Source organism: Dermacentor andersoni, chromosome 2 (assembly GCF_023375885.2).
Source record: "Dermacentor andersoni chromosome 2, qqDerAnde1_hic_scaffold, whole genome shotgun sequence".
NCBI classification, from domain to species: domain Eukaryota; kingdom Metazoa; phylum Arthropoda; class Arachnida; order Ixodida; family Ixodidae; genus Dermacentor; species Dermacentor andersoni.
Window position 1 is genome coordinate 59214237 of NC_092815.1, and position 15562 is coordinate 59229798.

General features: G+C 49.6%; 1 protein-coding gene across 2 annotated transcripts in view; it reads right to left on the reverse strand.

Moving 5' to 3' along the window:
• The window catches only part of LOC126542246 (A disintegrin and metalloproteinase with thrombospondin motifs 7-like), a 152502-nt gene that overhangs the window by 102393 nt on the left and 34547 nt on the right, over positions 1-15562 (reverse strand). The window contains exon 2 of one of the 2 annotated variants that reach the window (XM_050189220.3): positions 7571-7956. The exons of the other annotated variant lie outside the window; for it this stretch is intronic. Within the exon in view, the coding sequence (XP_050045177.1) occupies positions 7571-7956 (386 nt within the window). The remainder of the gene's footprint in view (positions 1-7570; positions 7957-15562) is intronic. 2 annotated transcript variants of the gene reach the window in all.

The following is a 15562-nucleotide window of genomic DNA, read 5'->3' on the forward strand; positions in this document are numbered from 1 at the left end:
GCGGAGCATGTCGTTAATGCCGACGTTTGATTGATGAGCCAGCGCCGCCTACTAAAAACAACAACAACAACAACAACAACAATAATAATAATAATAATAATAATAATAATAATAATAATAATAATACAGAACATTTGTCTTTAGAACCAAAGTAGGCCAACGCAGCATATGCTATCGTCGATCCGTTATCCGATGCTTGGAGATACGTTTAGCTCACAGATGATATTCAACAGCAACTCAAAAGGAAATTTATTAAGCAACAAAAACTTAATGAAAACGCAATAAAATTTCTACAAATACTCAATGAAAACGCAATGAAATTTCTATAACACATTTTGTGGCGGCAAGCATTGTGAGTAAGACAATCACGAGGGAACGGCTGGCGAAATTTGGTTAGTTGCTCTTAGTCGCAGACACAAGGTGCGGCACTTGCCTTCAGGTAAAACTTCTATGTAAACTGCTCCCCTGCCCTCTTCCTCACTGCGCAGCACGCACACACTGCCTTTTCTACAAGTGAACTAAATGCGCGCTGGCAGGGTCGTTATACTATCATTAATGATATTCGAAAAGATGTTGGCGAGAGATTCAAAGCTATAAACATGTTGTCAAGTAAAAGAGACAACGAACGAGTTTCGAGTTACCTAGCTGTTGGCATGCAGGCATCGGGAAGGCTGAAAAGTAGAAATATCTATTTTTTTTTCATGCATACTGACTTTCATTACGTGGACATACAAGGAAACGTCGCTCAAATCCCTGCTTGGCCTCCTTTCCTGGAATACAGACTAAAAGATAAAATGAAAACTGGCAGAAAAAGAAAGAAATCTTTATCGCGGCTTCAGCAAACTTGCTCAACAATGCGAGAAGGGGTGATCGAGAGCGGGGAAGAGACGATGATGAGGAGAGGAAGGAATCTAAAACCGAGGTCTGGGGGCAAATAATCAAAGTGAGCCCGCACACTTCGTTATTTCGAAAGAGCGGGTGAACCGCGCCGGCTCTAATGACGAGCAGATCCAGATGAGCGTCACACAGTGCACGTTCTCCTGCATGAATTTGCCCCGAGGGCGGCTGGGAAACGTTCAGCGAATCGGGCTCTTAAGCATGTACCATTATCCCCGGTCCGCACCGAGCCTGTCCGCCTCTGCCGCCGTACGCGTACCCGCCGCTGCTCCCTCCACGGCGGCGCCGAATGGACCGAGAGGTCCGCAGCCCGGCGCTGATTGAAGTGCGCGCGAGCGGAAGAAGGCCCGCCGAGCTACGTGGATGATTATTCATGCGCACCAGGGGGCACTCCGTGAAATTACGGGAGCAGACACGCGGGAGGATATCTTCCATATCGTCTCTTGTTCACCGAGAGCTGTATTCGCTTTCGCAAACGCTCTATACCACCTGGAAACAAATTGCTAAAGACAGATCTACGTGAGAGCGACCTCGCCTTCTTTTACGTCGGAAACGTCTCGGTTAAGTATGACGCGAAGTAAAAGTACGGCGCGCTTTCAATTGTAATATACCTATAGGCGAAGGCGTATGCTCGCGACGTTCCCCTCCTTCATGCTTTGTGAACATTTGTGTCGGTCCACGTACAGTACGTTGTGCGGTCCGTTACTTTCTGAGCTTGAAGCGAAGGGTTTCACGAAGCTGAATCCTGAAATTAAGGGTGCGCGCTTGAGAATGCAAGAGGAGGTTGCTGACACATCTCCAGGTTATGTAGGCGCGGCTGCCGTGTAAAGGCGACTAGAGAGAAAGAGAGAGAAAAGAAGAGCGACGGCACTCATCGAAGAGTAAAAAATAAAAAGGCATCATTCCAAGCGCCAGTGATATGGCTATCTATGCAAATAAGGAACATAATGCTATCGGGATGGCGACTTAGTAAGTACTTCCTTCATTCGTTACTTCCGCCTTTCGTCACTGGTTCTCATGACACTTATCACGCCGCCAGAATCGGTAGCATACGCTACTCGAAGCGATGATAAAAAAAGAAACACAAGAAACAGAATCGAAGCAAAAGAATCTTTATACGTCCCCCGCAGGACTCCTTACGGAGTGTTTCGGCCGCATACGTGTGGCTCACTCCTACCTCAATGTATCAATCCCGAAACACTGGAACGAAGATGTCGGGACAACATATCGACGCGGCTAGGCAACCACTGAGAACGAAGAGCCACGTTGCTAGCTTTTCACTGCGATAATCACTACACCGTCGCGCAGCAACGAGCTAGCAACTTTGCTCGTTACTCTCGGAAGGTTGTCCAGAGGCGTCGATGTGCGTTGTCCCAATATATCCGTTCCAGCATTTCGAAAGAATTCGCTAAGGAAGCAAGAAAAACATCCGAGTCGTACCGCATAGCAACGACAGTCGGCGCCATCTTCTTCACTTGCAGACTTTGTAGATAGGAGCGTCATTCACTCTTGGAATGCAGACTCGTATTTTTCAATGGAACAAGCCGGGCGCGTTTTTCCCGCGGAAACTCGAGTTGAAAATTGTTTGTTACTGTCACTGACGCGCGCCGTTCCGATACCTTAAAAATGCAGGGGGAGGTTTTTTTCAACTAGCCTCGCAGACATTCTGTAGTTGACACGCAGCAACAATCGCGTTGTCACGAACAAGAACGAACTGATTGCTCAAGACCGGGAATTCGAACTAGTGTCGTCGCTTCTTTATTCGATTCAGCTTGAGTTCGAACAGAGCGGTTGCCACTAGCTTCATGGCGTGGATCCACAATATTGGGTAACCACTGTACCAGCTCAATTTTCTTTCTTTCCTTTTTTCTTTCTTTCTTGTTTGCAATCCAGCAAGGACACAGCAACATCGTCATGTCGAAACGCGCCGTATATATGCGCTGCAGTGCTTCAATGTTACGAAAACTGGCGCGTTCGGATCGCACGTTCAGAACGCAAAGCACGTCGCACACCTAAGCGTATGGCAGCTGAATGTGATTTACGCGATTGAGGGTGCGTTTGTATTAAAAAAAAATGAAATGAAATTATTCAAATGTCTTCATACATATTGCGCGTCACGTAGTCGGAAATGGTCCGTTACATGTGGCTGATACGTGCGCGACAACTAGCCGGTCTTCGCGGAAGATACACGAGTCTTTCTTCTCGCTCTTTCTGTCAATAGAGGGAAACGACAGCCGTTTTAGAGTTCACAGAGGGCAAGCAGTAAAACTGGAACCACGCAGCACGCGTCTTTCCTTTCAATTTTTCAAAACTCAAAAGTTTAATTCAAAAGTTTGCCTATCACCCGCCGTGGTTGCTCAGTGGCTATGGTGTTGGGCTGCTGAGCACGAGGTCGCGGGATCGAATCCCGGCCACGGCGGCCGCATTTCGATGGGGGCGAAATGCGAAAACACCCGTGTACTTAGATTTAGGTGCACGTTAAAGAACCCCAGGTGGTCGAAATTTCCGGAGTCCTCCACTACGGCGTGCCTCATAATCAGAAAGTGGTTTTGGCACGTAAAACCCCATAATTCAATTCATTCAAAAGTTTGCCTATCGGCGTACGCGCCAGTGTAGGTACGTCGTCAACTGCCCAACATGATTGAACTGCCAAAGACAGGCGGGCAGTTTGACATCTTACATATGGATGATTCTTGGAGCATCGCTGAGGTAGAATCGCGTATACAAAAAGAAAAAGAAAGAAAAAAGAAAGCGAGACGATTGGCCCTGAAGTAGAACCCAAAAACGTACGTGTTGGAATCTATGCGAAGCCGTTAAGTAAATGCTACACAACTCCAACGCAGCCACTTAAAATTACGGTTATTTTCATCCCATACAACGTATAATCTCGTGGAACGTTTATATTAATGAACCGCACTAGTCAGAACTTTATTCTCATGCAATATTAATGTTTATGCACTGCACAGTTTACGAGCTATGCTTAAGTGCAAACGCCAGGTGGGTGCACAGAGTGAGACGTTGACGGGGCGATATCTCACGAGTACGAAGGCGATGTGTAATGATTGTCGAGGAAAGTATGGTGATGAGATGTGCATGCGCAGGGAAGTAGGACGCATATGTAAACATAGCTAAGCATTCTTTACTGCGGCACATAGCCATTCTGGAGGATCGGTCCAAGGATGGGCATATAACCAGTTGAACATATACACTTTGCGACTTCTGCGGGTGCAGCGAAACGATCCCGCGCCTTCTTTGCGAGTGCCCTCGCTTCAACACGCAAAGAACAGTCACTGGACAAGCGCCCACTCACGGAAAACAACGTGTTTGGAAACTGGCCTACACGAACATCACCGCGAGCCGCTATGAAGGTACTGCTGCGCTATTTAAAGGACACCGGACAGTGTGACAAGTTGTGACTGTGCACTTTGTGTCGTAGAGTGTATTAGGGGGACGTTGAAACTGCGTAACACTACTATGTAACGCCTCTGCAGGCCGTGTGACAGCGCCCACAGAAACAGTGCTGTATAGGATATGCTTTTTTTTTTCGTATTCTTTTGCTCGCATATATCTCAACCCATCCCCCCCCCCCCGGTACAGGGTAGCCAACCGGAGATAATATCTGGTTAACCTCCTTGCCTTTCGTTTGCCCCCCCCCCCCTCTCTACACCGAATGGCACAAGAATGAAATCGCCCAAATATGAAGAAGTTGAGAAACCCAATTAACGCTGGCGAATGGCTTACATGGGTGGCCATGGCATCAGCACGCCTTGCTGCCGGGCGAGCCAGCGCTTACTGCACGGCATCTTGCAATAAGAGGAAGCTTTAGCTCGGCCGATCCTATTTGAATACGCGTGCACGGAGAAATCGTTTCCCTCGGCAACAACTGCAGCGCTTTTGGTGGGGTTTGTTGCATTTAAAAGAAAAAGTTGAAATGTATATAGTAACTGTAGCAAGCAGATTTTTATTTAGACCGGGAATTTCTTTAAGAATAATTTTTGAAAGTACTAAAGCTTCCATAAAGCAACCTATAAAGTTTACAACATTGAAACTCGGCAATGAAAAACGACATTGTAATTCCGTAAAGTGCACCTAATAATATATTTAGTGCGGACAAACCTGATCTATTATGCATCACTGTGGAATATACCACTAATTAGAGAGTCGGACTTAAAAAAACCGTAAGCATAGTAACAAATTTAGGTAAGCCGTAAGCTCATATATCAAGTTTGTCGGCTTCACAAGCTCTAACCGATGCAGTTTACAGAACTGCGATATCTGTTCTTGGTGCACAGTTATGGATTTGTAAACTTCCGTGCTGAAGCTTATTTTCTTTCTTTTCTTCTTTTTTTTAATCTTACCAATTTTCGGGAGCTTATGGAAAAAATTCGCCCCCCCCCCCCCCCAGGCTCTAGAACTAAATTCTACTTCCTAGATTTACTATATAGAATACAACGTTCTCTATCAAATGCAACAAATTTCATTCAACTCGATCAGGCGGTTACCTCATGAAAGCATTTCTCCGTTTTACATGCATTTGAATCAGGAAATCGGGTTTTGATTCCGAGCTCCTAAGGCGCGAAAGAATCTCTTACAGGAAACGCAAGGCGCCGTGGCCTGCGTTTGCGTCCTGCGTGTGAGCGTTTCGCTGCGTAGCCACCTGGCTGCCCGCTGGTTCGTCGCCATCGGTAGATACCGTTTCCCGTGCCCTTCGAACGAGCGGGCCACGCAGGTCGGCAAAATAATAGCGGCGGTGGAGTTTGTTCTCCACGTGATGAGGGTCTCGTGCGAGCGGTGGTTGGTATCTCTTCCAGCGGGAATGGGAAGAGGGGGGGGGGGGGGAGGGGCTGGAGGCGGTACAAGCATCGGCGGTGCCGTGCCGGCGCGATGCGTGTGTTTCTATAGCTGCACGCGCAGTCAAGGTCGGCGGCAACCGCACTCGTGTTCCCGATTAGCTATCGCTCCAGGATCGAGCGTCCCCCTTCACATTCGCTGGCGCGCCCCCGATACCCGGAACCACTGGCAACTAGACAAAGTGCGCAAGCGCACCGCCGGTGAATCCGGCTCACGCGAGTCAGCTGGCCTCTATCGGAACCCGATACCTTTCGTGATCACAGCGCCAGTGTTGGAAACAGAAAATCAGTGGCACTGCTGAGCCCTCAAAGGGTCCGCGGCCTAACTGGATACGAATGAGTGCGGGAATAATGCAACACTTCCGCCAGTAGTAGTGCGTTGTACTTACCTACATTACTGCGGCGCAAACGGAACGATACCTTCCAGAGCCCTTAGTGTGTAACGCAGTGCATACGTGTACAACTGCAGCAACGAAGGAAGCGCGACGCCCCAGTGAGCAGCCTTCGAAACATTCAGCGACCTACGACACTGTGCTTCTGGAATTTTAAGTTAAGCGGATTTTAGGGTGAAATACAGCATGTCGCCTTTTCCGCGTGCTTTTGAACTTGATCGAAGAGAAAGCACGCGCCACCGCGGCGACGTAGAATGTACCAGGGGTCAGGTGCTAGGTTTAGTGCGCTTTATTTGTTGGTCAATACGTGAGCACCTCGCGGCTGGTGGACGGGCCCTCCTCGTTATCGGTGACTGAGTGAAGAGATAGAGAGATAGGGAGAGAGAGTCGCCGTGATACAGCGTGGAGAACTGATGTTGAAACGACGCTCACTAGAGTGTATGCTAACTGGAACAGCGTATCGTCGACGAGCCGCTGTGCCATATATGACGCCAATAAGGCATCCGTAGTATATACGTCTCCTATTTATTTCAATCAGAATACTACACGACTCATACAACATCAGCATTGAAAGCACGGGATAGAGTGTATTTTTCGACTGAAAGGAAGGGTACATAAGGAGATCCACTTAAGATCCCAGTTTGTTAGGATCACCCACCGCTGTTAGAAATTTGTGCAACGGCAGCATCAAGGCTCATCCATACAATTAACGTCCGCCTCTGAAGTCGTGGATATTTGTGATCAACAGGAGTCACTACAGACGCAACGTGAACTAGCGATCGTTCTGCTCGAAACTAACTCAACGTGAATTCAAATGCTACTGAGAGGGGGCAAAAAATAAAGAAGCCCTTCCTTCGCGCTTAGTGCGCTTAGGGAAATACGCGTGTATTCGGCTCTGGAGATTAGCATCTTAGGATGCCGAATAGGCGCGCGTAATGAAGCAACACTATATGACACAGTGCCGACTGAATTTAAGTGATGACGTGAACGACAAGGTGTGTAGATATTTTTATTTTTCTATATGCAATTTCTTATTGCTTTTCAGAAGATTGTCTGGCCTCTTTTGTACGTAGTGTCGCCTATTAGAGGCGAGCCTTTGGAAAAGCCATCGCTAAAGAGCCCCGCGTTTCCATCTTACCACTACGCATTACAATGCCGCATCGTGTCGACGACAACGAATATTTTCTCTTTTAGTTTTCCTTTCAATGCCACCGCTTGACAGCATCCAGGGCCTAACTCACTCCAGTGGGTTAGGTTTCCCCTTGAAGCAAGCGTGCGAAGCGTTGTTGCGCGAAGAACTCCTCGCGGGCGCTCTTCGTGCACGCGAAAGAGGACACGCCAGTTTCAGCACGGAACACGTCCACGCAACACCCGTCCGCGCCGCGATCGCGGGGCGCGCGAGAGCGACAGCGGGGATGGCGAAAAACCCACCAGGCCATTGCAGGTGGACAGCGCCAGGCTTCCGTTCCCACCGCGCAGTGAACCCGTGTAGAAGCAGCCCGGATTGGATATCCGGGTCAGGTTGCGCACGCCGTAGCTCGGAGACAATCCGTAGCCGATCCGGCGTTCCAGCACAAAGCCGGGCGCCAGGAGGCGGCCGTTCGGCTCGAGACGGAGCAGGAGCGGCGGCTCGGCGCCCGGCAGCGGCAGCCGCACGTGGATGCCGGGGTCCAGCTCGGCTCCCAGCTCCGGGGACCTGCGCCGGCGGGCGGCGTGCTGCGCGTTGGCGGCGTGGTGAACCGCGTGGCTCAGGAAGCGGCCGCCTGCGGTCACTCGCTGCGGGTGCACGACGGCCGAGCTCTCCGCGGGTAGCTCGTCTGCGAATGCCGGGAAAGGGAACGTCAACGAGGACGTCATCATGTGGGCCGGCGAAAGCACGCGTCAACTAAAGAGTGGGGGGTCTCTCGCGGTATCGCGTTGCACTCGGGAACGTGGCCAGATCGTAGACACCTTGGAAGTAATGGCAATGGCGAGATATTAAAAAAAATAATAAGAAAGCCATACGGGGTGAGTATGAGAACCGTACAGCAAGCATCGCACGGTATTGTACAGTGTCTCTTCTATGTTTGACACTAAGTGCAGCAGATACGCACGAGCGCCACGCACGGACGCGAACGCCCACACAATACGCTCGCGTACATACATCCTAACTATATACGGCGGCGACGTGTTGGCGCGACGCAGCACGCGAGGCAACTGCTGCTGCGCGGCAGAAACAGCACCCTGCAGCAACTATACCAGGCTTCTCATAATGTTGGCGCGCACTGAGGAGCGCCGCCGACAGGCGTCGCTCTTCGATGGTGCTCGAGACGAGAATGACGGGAAACCACCCGCGTTTTGCCGGCGCCCAATGAAAGGATTAGATGGCTTCAGCTTGACGTTTACTGTCTGTCCTGTTCGGACCAGTGCATGCGCCAAGGTGTGGTATGCACACCGTTGATCAGCAGGAACGCAAGCGTGTGCGCGCAACGCTCGTGTCAGTAGCGGTAGGCAGAACGGTGCCCCGGATCTCCTGCAAAGCCGATAGGCCGGAGCGTGACGATGCGTCCGCTTAGCTAGGCCTCTTTTTGTTGCAGAAAAACGCACTGCCCGTCGCTCGCGTCTGAGCGCGCGGGCCGCATCAGCACGGCTGCGACAACGTCCCTCGAGTGCGCATATAATTGCTATGGCAATGAATAAACAAATTTATTTAGCACCCACAGCCGAGACGTTGCACGGTCGTGCCGCCCCGGGCGATGCAGCGGCGCCGACTGACAGCAGGCGCCCACTGCGCGATGTGGGTGGGAGAACAAAGGCGTCACACAATGCCAGCTACGGGGCGCGCCAGAAGTTCACCGGGAGCACAGGACTGGCACGCGAGCCGGCGCCGTCCCAAAACAGAACGCAGCGCGGCCGCGTCACGCGCGATTGCGTCATGGGCCCTGAATGTTTACACATGCGTACGCCCGCGTGCCACGCGAGTTTCAAACGACGCGAGGCGCGCACCTCACGTGCCCGCGCCGCGCCGCGGGTGCATGTACGTGTGTATACGACGCACCCGCCCCGCCGTGGCACTTCGCGCACTGTGGTTATTGTATTACACATGCTTGGGAATGGGAGCCCTTACAGTAAGATTAAGCGTATTGCTGAGGCAGAGAGAAGAAGAAGAAGAAATGCGGGTCCTTCCGGGAGCACGCGTGCCTCAAAGAAGAAACGCCTGTCGAATAGCAAGTATTTCACACAACATGCAGTATGCACGCAGACGACGCTGTTGGGGCAACCCCTACCCTCCCTCCCTTCCCCCACGCATGGACACCACAGTAACACGCACAGCATACACACGCACCATCTTTCAAGCCATTAAACAGTGCTGGTATGCGGAAGGGACAAGGCAAGTCACCATCCGCTGCACTGGAACCTTGCACGTACACACGAGCGCACGCATTCTTGTCATAGTCCGAACAGCTACTTTAGTGCCGACTGGCTTTTCCATGTTTTCTTTCTTTACCGTGAAGGGCGACACTGTCTTATAGCATGCAGTGTGCGCCAATGGTCAGCTAACATGCTCCACTCGGGAGATGTTCCGTGCAGCAACAGCGTATTTACTGCGGTACACGCACCCAGCGGCAGAAAAGAAGTGTACAAGTAGGAAGGATGGCCCGTGCCAACACGCATACCGTGCAGAAGTCATTTCTGCACGTACACCGGCGTCACACCAATGCCGCTGCTTCATTGAGTATTTGACGCAGACCGCGCCCTACGAAGGCTTCACCGAAAAGCAAACGTGTTCTGATCAACGTACATGAAAGGCCCCAGCGCGAACAACGCCGCTGCACAGGGAGCCTCGTTCCAAACGCGAAACACCGACGGCCTAAAGACCAACCGCGCTGCATTCAGTCAGGTGCACGCCGCAGCGAATCTAGTAGTTTTATGCTGCAGACGACTGAGCGAAACCCGCGAGTACAGAAAACAAAAGAAGTTGCCGAGGGTTACACACAGCCCAAATAAGACAAGGAAACAAAAACGAAGTACGATGAACACTGTACGGAGCACGGCACACCGCAATGCATAATGCAGTGCTAGACAGCTACAGAAAGCAAAAACTCCAGACGGCGCACTGTATACTATATACCGCTTCGCACTGACAGAACAATAAAACACGATGAAGTCATTTGCCGCGCAGTCGTCGCTCGCAGACGACCACGGCACAACAAACCGAAAGAGCCGTGTGTGTGCCAAACACAGCATAGCGCACAAAGAGCGCATGGCGTCCCTAAAGACCCATTCTCGATGGAATTTGTTTTGCGCCAGTTGCCGGAAGCCGGGTGTGCTGCGGTTCTTATACGAAAGCCGCGACACCACCCGGGCGCGAAACGGCGCAAGACAGCGTCGTCGAGGAAGAGTCACGAGATATAACATGGCACTCTCATTTCGTAGCTTCTTTGCTTCATCATCGTAAACCGAAAGGCAGGATAGGAAAGAGGAGAAAGGAAAAGCCGTGTCTTTTCTTTACCGCAGAGCGCCAGTTCCACAAACGAAGAAGAACCGGACTCCTCGGAAGTAGAATACTTGCGCGCTTCTGCAAATGACAACCGATACGGCGCGGAACAGTGCAAGATTACTGCACATAATGCTGTGGCCAGCTATTGCGTCGCTGATTCGCATCAAAGCATTCTGGGATGCCCGCGAAGGACACTGCCAGACACCGGCAGCGGATCATCAACACGAAATGGGAAGTTAGCTCATAACAGCTATCGTTGTAATACAAGTTGTGTCAGAAAAAAAAAAAAAGGGGGGGGGGGGGGAGGGGGCGAAGAAGAAAGGAACAAAACTAGAACGCTTTTTCCACACGAAGAACCCGCAGCACGTAATTCTGCTTTGACGCTTACAGCAAACCTTTCCAGCAACGAGGAGGAAAGGGAACCCATCGTTTCCCTCCCTTCACTTCTTCGTGCAACGCTCGCCGTTACCTCTACGCGAGCGTGATCCGGGGGTTGTTTAGCGCGTGTCCTTCCCCGACCGATCTGTTTTTACAGGGGCAGTGGTCGTCACCCCGAGCATGTTTGCCACCCCACGAGTAAATTGGGCCCCGCTTACCGGTGACGATGTTACAGCTTCTCCATAATGAGCGGTTAAAGCGAAAATAACGCCGTTTACCCTTGGGAGTATGAGGATGAGATAGGGGTCACGAAGAAGGACCTACCGCGAACTGACGTGTCACGGCATACGCAAAAAGAACGCAGCGCAGACTGAAAGCGAGGGGACGCCATTTTAACGCAATAGTGAAAAGAAAATGTATACATATATACTATTTAGTGTCATCGGCTTACGAAACACTTCGCCAGCACGGAATAAGGGACCGCCTTTACTATTGTTACATTCGACAGATTGAAAAAACGACAATTTCGCAAGGAACTGCTTAAGCCGTAACTGTCTTCTTGAAATCGTATTTATGTATTTTTTCTAAGTGCGATTAATACAGAGAGGGAAAGATCCACTTTGACAGCGACATCGCTAAGATAACGCGTTCGTTACAACATGAACATTTCACGAGTGACCATGCAATGTAAAAATGCAAATGTTGGCAGAATATTCCCGCGAACGTTTAGTTAGGTGAGCATTAAAAACATTTGAGATATATATAGTTTAAGCACGGCAAAATGAAAAGCACAACGTTCGGGTCAGTTACCACCTTTTAAACACACCGCCAACTGAAAGCTATCCTTCTCTATGTTCACGCGTCGAGCAGAAAACGTAATCGAGTCCGCACACCCGACGCTGGCAGGTTGGTCGCTAACACGCGTTCCAACGGCGTCAGAAAAAAAAAACAAAAAATGCGCGCAGTCAGCCAGGGCCTAGTCAGGCCGTTAGCCCCCCTCGTGGAAAGGTTTGCAGCAGTCCTATCTGTACGCGGGGCCTTGCACGTTCCGAGGAAACAAAGTGAAAACGACCCGTCAGATAAGGCTGTCATTTGTTGCGGACGATTAGCGGAGAGTGTCACGCAGGTTTATCGCGCGGAGGCCCCCCCACGCCGGCGCCTTACTATATACGTACACACACGCAGGCGCCTGTTGACGGTCGCCGCGCGCGTCGTTGAATGGACTCGGCTGCGTGTGTGCGTGTCTGTAAGTAAGCGGTGCTGACGCGCGTACACTTGCAGCAGCAGCAAGGCTTTCCGTTCCCAAACTTTCCCTCTCCCGCCCTTCTCCGTCTTCCCGTTTCCATCACGCGACTCGCTCGCACGCTTGAAAGCGCTCTGCGACTGACGTCAGCTTGGAGTAGCGGTTTCTCTCTTTGTTGACGCCGGACATCTTGACGTCGCAGTCGGTCAACGTTCACGTGTTACAGCTTCGAATTTTGGAGTCACTGAGAATTCGCTGTAGAGGGGAGTCAAATTGAGTCGGCCACGTAATACGCGCATACAGGCAACCGGTCACCTATCGGTTATCAGAATGAGTTCCATGCGAAGAAAAGCGTGGTGTATGGCAGTGGAAGATTGAGACGGAGGGATGCAATTAATAAATTTTCGGGTATAGAGTAGTGTTTGTTCAAATGAGCAGGTACAGTTCTTTTTTAATACTTATGCACACAGAGACATGATATAGATGAGCTAGTGCAGATAGAAATATATAGTTATGTCTTTATTGAACTCCACTGTGCTTACGGCGCCCACTCTTTACTAGAACCGTCCGTGGGCGGAGGAGTGAAGGAGCTGCGGCTGCGTGTATTAAGTGAAGTGCTGAAGCCTTTCCAGGTCGATAAATGCCAGTGTGGTGCGCAGGGCCATAAAAAAGCGCGGGAGTAGACATCGGTGCACGTCGGAGAACGACAGTTGGTCAAAATTTAATACAGCGTCATCTGCCCACGGCGCCCCCAATAGACCAGGTGTAGTTGTAAGGAAATGACCAATAAATCACTCAGACTGAGGTACTACTTAATTATTCAATTGTAGCTGAAACAGCTGATTTAGTTTCTGGTCTCCTTTTCTTGCTGCAATACTAAGTGTGGCCGACAATATGCGAACCTTCGCCGCGAATGTTATTAACCCATTAGGGACCGGTTTCTTTTTTTTCTTGCTATGTTGAAATAAATCTAATATATTAACTTACCTGTGTACTAATAATTCACATGCAAAAAATTATTACTCTTGCCTAATTAGATTTTGAAATATAGCCCGTGACCATATGGTCACACTGGGCCCTTACGCTACAGCAAAATACGCGAATTGAAAAACATTTATTTCAAGCTATGAAATATCACAAAAAACATACATTGCGAATAGTCGAGCACCTATTTAGTGTGATATGGTTTAAATCATGGAATACACATGCGTCGTCATACTTTGTGCATTACTTCTTCTGAACACGAGAGTACCTGTCTGCAGATGACATTGGCTCTACGCCGTGAATGGTGCTTACGATCGTTACTACAGAATTGTCCATCCAGCGGACAACAATTATCCCATTGTCGCTCAGCACGGGCTCTTCGTGCCCGCGAGGTTGGCGCTTGACGAATTGTGGTCGAGCGATAGGGCACTCTTTGGGAACACCGTTCTGCTTCACTGTGCCCGGTGCCTTCGTAGCCCTGTGGCTTGAGATGCCTGAGTAGCGGCATGCCTGTGAATAAATTATCCAAAGGAAAAAGAAAGGAAGGTCGTGCGTCTCTGCTGCGAGTTCATCCACCATTTGAAGAAATGGCGCCGCTGCTTTTCCGAAGTTCTTTTCATATTTTTCAGATGTTCCGGGATCCCCTGCTTGCCTTGATAAACTTTGAAGTTTACAAGGTATCCGTTCTTGGCTTTTAGGCACCATACTTTATACCCTAAGCGGATAGGCTTTCCGCGTATAAACTGTTTACAGCCATGACGACCATAATACTCAATCATACTTTCGTCATAGCTCACGTGACGCACAGGTTGAAAGTGCTCCAGAAACCTTGCTTTCAATAGTGCCATCAATATTGTCATCGCATTATTTGTACGAAGCGATTTCTTCGCATAGCTTTGTAGGCCATCGTGTTGCTCATATCCAAGCCGCTGTCCCAGTGGCACTTTTTCCCTGGCAAGCGGTTTTAGCCGGACAAAACGAGCACTCCAAGAAAACCTAATTCTTCTTTGGTAACCTCCGGATCGGGCATATTGAAAAATAACGCATACTTTCTTGTTTGTTCGCCTAGCAGCTCCACGACGGCTTCGTCAAAAAAGATTTCGAACAACTCAACAGGTGAAAAGTCCCTGTAAGCAGCAAAGTTTGGGTAGGGAAATATGCCAAGGCTTTTCTGGAGATCACCGTTCGTCCACTTAGAAGCAGTGGATAATTTCGCAGGAATGGCCGCATCAACTACAGCAGAAGAAACCTCTCATGTTCCGTCACCTAGCCCACCTGGGTCGTCATCGTCCGAGTCGAATCCACCAATGCGGCGTCCTTCAGAGAAAACAGTTTCAGCGCCGGCTAATAGCTGCCGCCCGATTAGATTGTCAATGAGCCCGCCAGAGTCTTTATCGGCCGACTTTTCATCCAAATAGGTGCTAGCGTCTCGCGGTCGATATAAATCACTGACACGTCGTCATCGTCTTCTTCGAGTATCTTCGCTATTTATTCCAACATCAACCTATTCAGACAATAAAATAAGAAATAACTACTGCGGGAACATGCCAGCAGCCGTGCAAGAAATGAGAATGCAGTTTAAAAAAAAAAATAAAAAGTTAGGTAGCCTAAAGGCCCAGCGTGACCATATGGCAACGCGCAAGATAACACGCTCGTTCATGGATAAATCTAACATTAATCTTTCACAAATGCTCATCGAAGGTCACATATTCAAAGAGCAATATGGAGGTAAGGATATCCGACTATTGCTCAAACAAGTAGTGAAAAAAAAAACATTATCCCTTGGAGTGATGCATGGCGACGCTACTCGCACAGCAACACTTATTCCCGCCCTTCCGAGGGGCTCCCACAAAACGTCGGGCACCTGCTGCCACTTGGTATCCATAAAGGGAACCCTAATCTGTGTAACGGCATGTCAAAGGCGATTTTGGTGCCGTTTTGCTAATCTTAATTAATTGAAATCCACTGTGCAGACTAACGTGACCATATGGTCACGCTGGTCTTTAATGGGTTAATGTTAAGGTTGCCGCGCTACCTAGGACGCTCCGCCAACTAAGTACACGGAAGGATAAATGGCCGACAGGAGCAAGACCACGCTGCCGCAGCTTCTGGAGCTCTGTACTTACATCTGATACTGTACCGTCAGCCAATGGCCCCTACCTTTCACTTCCAAGGCGCAGTGAATCTCGCAGTGTTTCTTTTATTTATTTATTTATTTATTTATTTATTTATTTAGAGAACTAAAACTAAGCTTTATTTGAACAGTCTCTGTTGCTTCAGGCGTAACGAACGTGAAGGCTGCTCCAGGTGGTCACGCGTCTAGTAAAGGAGTTATAAG